Source organism: Limanda limanda, chromosome 2 (genome assembly GCF_963576545.1).
Source record: "Limanda limanda chromosome 2, fLimLim1.1, whole genome shotgun sequence".
Classification (NCBI taxonomy): Eukaryota; Metazoa; Chordata; class Actinopteri; order Pleuronectiformes; family Pleuronectidae; genus Limanda; species Limanda limanda.
Window position 1 is genome coordinate 25804880 of NC_083637.1, and position 4641 is coordinate 25809520.

Below are 4641 nucleotides of genomic sequence, written 5' to 3' on the forward strand. Positions count from 1 at the left end.
AAAGCTCAAATGTCTTGCCATTTCAACAGAAAGGGTAAAGACGCCCCTCAGCACTCATTTGAATGTTCCTGATGATGGAACAGAGATAATCTGATCTTAATCTGCTTGTTGAGAGCTGCATTCAGTGGAAACATGCGCTCGGACTTCCAATCAGTTAACTATTGTACACTGAGAACTAAGGCCAGGGGTAGCTGGACCAAAACATGGGTCAACCCCAAGTTCACCTGCAGTGGAGCAGAAGTTTGGTTGGCACTTTACAAGTCTAAATGGATAATATTTTCAAAAAGATGGCACTTGCTGTTTTATGGGGGAAAATGGAGCAGCTAAAGGACTTTAGCCGAAAAGTCAAATGTCAGTGCACTTATGCTATAATTATCAATTTAAGGTAAAGAGGGAAAAAAGATGTAGTCTTCTCCATGCAGGGCTGTATTACTCACTAAAATTATTATTTTTTTGTGTAGAACCCTGGGTTGAAACAGCTCAACCCTAATGGTCCTGAAGAGAAAGAATCAACAAAACAAGTATCCGGTTTTTTTAGACCTAATTAAACTTTACATACAAACAGGCCTATTATCATCCATTATGCAAAGTTTGGATAACCTTTGACAGGAGCCGCATTTTCAAGACGCAGCGTTTCACATGCCATTGTGCATGCTCCAGTGCGCACGCGTTCAAACCTCGTAATCTGAGGTCAACAACAGCATTGCACTGTGAAGCCCCACTGACATACTGTTACACACAAGGTCTAGTGTAAAATAATGGTGAAAACGCACAGTATAGCCTATTACCAAAACGTGTCTTCCACGTATCCACACTTTATATAATGGCTTCACGAGCCTATTCAATGATAAAGACGTTTTATTTTATTTATTTTTATTGTATCTATATCTAAGTATCAAAATAGCAACACAAGCCACACAATCCCTCCACGCTGTCTAGCTGCCCTGCCAGCTGACAGTACGCGCTTCCTATGCCACAGTGGAAGGGGGTTGGCTGCTGCTCAGGCGGATCTTTATTTTGATTTGCACTCTAATTGACCCAAATAAAGAGTGCATACCGCGAACAGAGGTTTTCTCCTGGCTGCCTGGCCTCGAGGGGACGGCCCTGCACTGAACGCACAGACACACACTCAGCAGCAGCAGCAGCGGCGGCGGCTGACGCACGTCTCCCTCCGCTGGAAAACCCCATTTGCTATCGCGCTCGTCCAATCGCCGGGTGCCCCTCGGCTCGTCGAGCGTTACACTTGACGTTGTCACTGTACTGCTGCCGATCCGTCTCCCTGTCTCCCTCCCTCCCGCTGGCACCGAGGAGATCCCCCCGTCCCGTCCCGTGCCATGAGTCCTCCTCTCATCCCGGTCCAGCAGCAGCAGCGAGGCTTGAAGTGACCGCGTCCAAGCCTCGCTGGTCCCGCTTGACGCACGACCGAGACGGGACTGGCTCGGGTTTCTTGTGGAGGAACGCGCTGTGAAACACGGGGACAACATGCAGGAGAAGCCGGCCGAGGCGCCGACCCCCACCTCATCGCGGGCGTCGTCCTTTTTCATCGAGAACCTACTGGGCAAGGAGCGGGACGAGCAGGAGCTGGGGCCGGACTGCAGTCGAGGGGAAGCGGGAGCGGTGGAAGTCGTCTCTGGTGACCGAGTCCTGAACTCGCATCCTGGGCCCCATGGCTCCAGCTCCACGGCCCGGTCCCCGTACAGGGGGTCCCCGCTGCAGTGGCACCGCTTCAGAGCGTCGGACACACCACACAGTGAGTATGAATATATCTGTTATGATTTCTGGAGATGGATTATTGAAGCCATGTGCAGCATAACGCGCCAGGGCAGTTTGTTGCAGCCAGGGTGTAACACGGCGCTGCAGATTATCACCGTGTTATAATGGACCATTGTCTTAAATAACAGTCACTGTAATTTCATACCGGAATTTACCCATGATCCACTCCCTCTTTTGTCTTTGTTGTGCAGTTTGTACTTAAGACCAAGCATTTAAATGGTTGGTGTTATTAAACTCGCAGCCGTGTCGTTTATTTATTGATGTAAATGTATTGTTGGGGTTTTTATGAAAAGCAAGAGCAGTTGATAGAAAGCGGGCAGGACGCCTGCTGCTTCCCGCTCCATCAAGTAAAAGCTTCGATCCCAGTGTGAGTCGTGTGGAGCCTGGAGTGTTGGATCCGTGGCTCCTGAGCTCACAGAACCCCCGAGCCCCATTCACTGGCTGAGGCGACTTGGTTTGTTGCGTGTATTTGGGATTCTATAGCTGGATACAGCAGTGGCCATTTCAGTGTTCGTCATCAATACATCCGTGACACAATTTTGAATTTACGCAAAGGGATTACGCACAAATGCCCAGATTACAACTCAAAACAGAGGCGCAGTAAAACTGTCGCCACGTCAACGTGACGCTTTACGCACATCCAGTGCCGTTTGGGGCACTCACGTGCCCTTACTCATGACGACAAGGTGCTTCTCTTAATGGTGTAAATTTAATTTGAATTTTTAAAATTCCAGTATTTGAGTGGTCGTGCTCCTAAGTGATGGAGACGTCCTGTCCACACAGCAAACTTGTTGGAAGTGATTATTGGGTTACAAGCGTCAAAAGTTTTGCTGGGTTTATATGGCAGACTGTTGCTCTTGTCTTATCAGAAATGTCCCTACTTCCTCACCATGTGTTGTAATACAATCAAAACTTTTTTTAGGTCCATTGATTCATTATAATTATAATATGCAGTTAAGTGGAGTTACAATCAGATGGTAAAGTTGTATCTCTTCCAACTTATTTCAGTAATTTTAATATATTGCGCATTTCCATAAATATTTCATTCAGGCATATTACTTTATTTCGCCATGCCTCAACACACGAAGACAATGCAAGGTTTTTATTTGTTTGAGAAAAAAAATCAGAAAGTTGGGCTGAGAGAAATAAGACTATCAGTGAAATATTTGCACTTGTGTCCTGTTTTAATGTTTTACAATTCGATTTTTTCAGGTCCATTAAGGGACAATACAAGTCCAGAGGATCACTGCTGCTCCATGACGACCAGTGACAGAGGTTCACCTGCCGTGTCCGAGTCCATAACCGAAGGCAGCGACGAGACCGAGCAGAAGACAGGGGACAGCAGCCTGACGGACGACAACGAGGACGCGCCCCACGCCTTTGGCGCACGGCCGGAGTCCGACGCGAGCTCCACTCGGAAGAAGAAGACCCGCACCGTGTTCAGCCGCAGTCAGGTCTTCCAGCTGGAGTCCACCTTCGACATGAAACGGTACCTGAGCAGCTCGGAGAGAGGGGGGCTGGCCGCTAATCTCCACCTGACAGAGACCCAGGTGAAGATCTGGTTTCAGAACCGGAGGAACAAATGGAAGAGGCAGCTGGCGGCGGACCTGGAGGCCGTTCACATCCCAAACTCCACGCAGAGGATTGTCAGGGTCCCCATTCTCTATCACGAGGGGCCCACACCCACTGCGGCTCTGGGCTTCCACCTGACCGGACATCCAGGCTCTGCACCCGGCGCGGGCTTCCCCAGCTCCTTCAACTACCCGCTGTCCTCGTTTGCTCACTCCATGAGCATGCTGAGGTCGCAGATGAGCGGCTTGGTGTAAAGACTGATTCATGTCAGACTGTTGAACACCACCGAATCGTGCAATAGTCCCCAATGAAAACAGAAAACTGCTGACTGCACCCAAAGAGCCACCGAGAGTGTGACTGTAACACAAAGTAATGCATCATCCCTACACCTCTCTGCGAAGCCTCGGCTCCTGTCACTGAATATAAACTATGACAACAGCCAGTGGAGGCTGGTCACGTGCTGTACGTTTGAAAAACACACGGATTTCTTTCTTCTTTTTACAAATTTATATATTTAAAGCCACGGGGTTTTCCAACGTTGTCACTTTTTCACATAATAGTTTAATAAAATTATTCCAAAAATAATGTTTTGTCTGTTCTTCTGTTGCTGTGTATAAAGCCTCACATTATGTATGTCCATCATAATGTGTCAGACTCACACAGAGGAGTGTTTATACAGAGAGAAGTGAATCCATATGTTCGCTGACACAAGCAAAGAACAAAGCTCAGAGCAGGGACCGGTGCGTCTTTTCGGAAATCAGAGTTTAACCTGCTGCTTCTAAAAGGATTGTAAGAGGGGCTTTGACGTGGGCTATAATATATAATTTTATTTTGACTAGCAAAATGCAAATAATATACTGTTCATTAAAAACTTTGCAGCGGTTGGCAAACTTTATTGTTGCAAGTATTTGAAGGGAAGTTCCTGTAGAAAATTGCAAAAACACATTCAGGCCTATGAAAATGTGTTTAAAGATTTTAGCTCGCTCCAATTTGCACGCAGTTTATTCATGTAAAACTCTGTTTCCATACAGCCATATGTGGATCAGAACAACGGTGATGTAAGAGGGAACAAAATAAATTCTGGCTGTGTCGATAAGCAAAATAAAAATAATAAAACAAGGGTTGAAATTATATTAGCAAAAAGACAAGACTGGGATTGGAAGCTATGTTGTTTCTCTTCTTGCACCGTGTTTAATAGGACATACATATTAATAGGTTTGGGTTTTAAATGCAATAAACAATTCTTGTAATAATGATGTTAAAAAGCAACTATTTATGTTGGACTATATTTTTATT

The 4641-nt window shown here is 46.3% G+C and overlaps 1 protein-coding gene across 1 annotated transcript; it reads left to right on the forward strand.

The window, feature by feature from the left end:
- Window positions 1–1482: 1482 nt before the first annotated feature.
- LOC133028433 (homeobox protein HMX1-like) lies at window positions 1483–3599 on the forward strand. The gene is made up of 2 exons (XM_061095606.1): window positions 1483–1750; window positions 2986–3599. Exons 1-2 carry the CDS (start codon window positions 1483–1485, stop codon window positions 3597–3599), a joined length of 882 nt encoding a protein of 293 aa, XP_060951589.1.
- Window positions 3600–4641: the final 1042 nt, after the last annotated feature.

Coding starts and splice junctions, on each gene's coding strand:
- LOC133028433 (XM_061095606.1), top strand. CDS start 1,483: ATGCAGGAGAAGCCGGCCGAGGCGCCGACCCCCACCTCATCGCGGGCG. Junction 1,751..2,985: donor AGCGTCGGACACACCACACA/GTGAGTATGAAT, acceptor CGATTTTTTCAG/GTCCATTAAGGGACAATACA.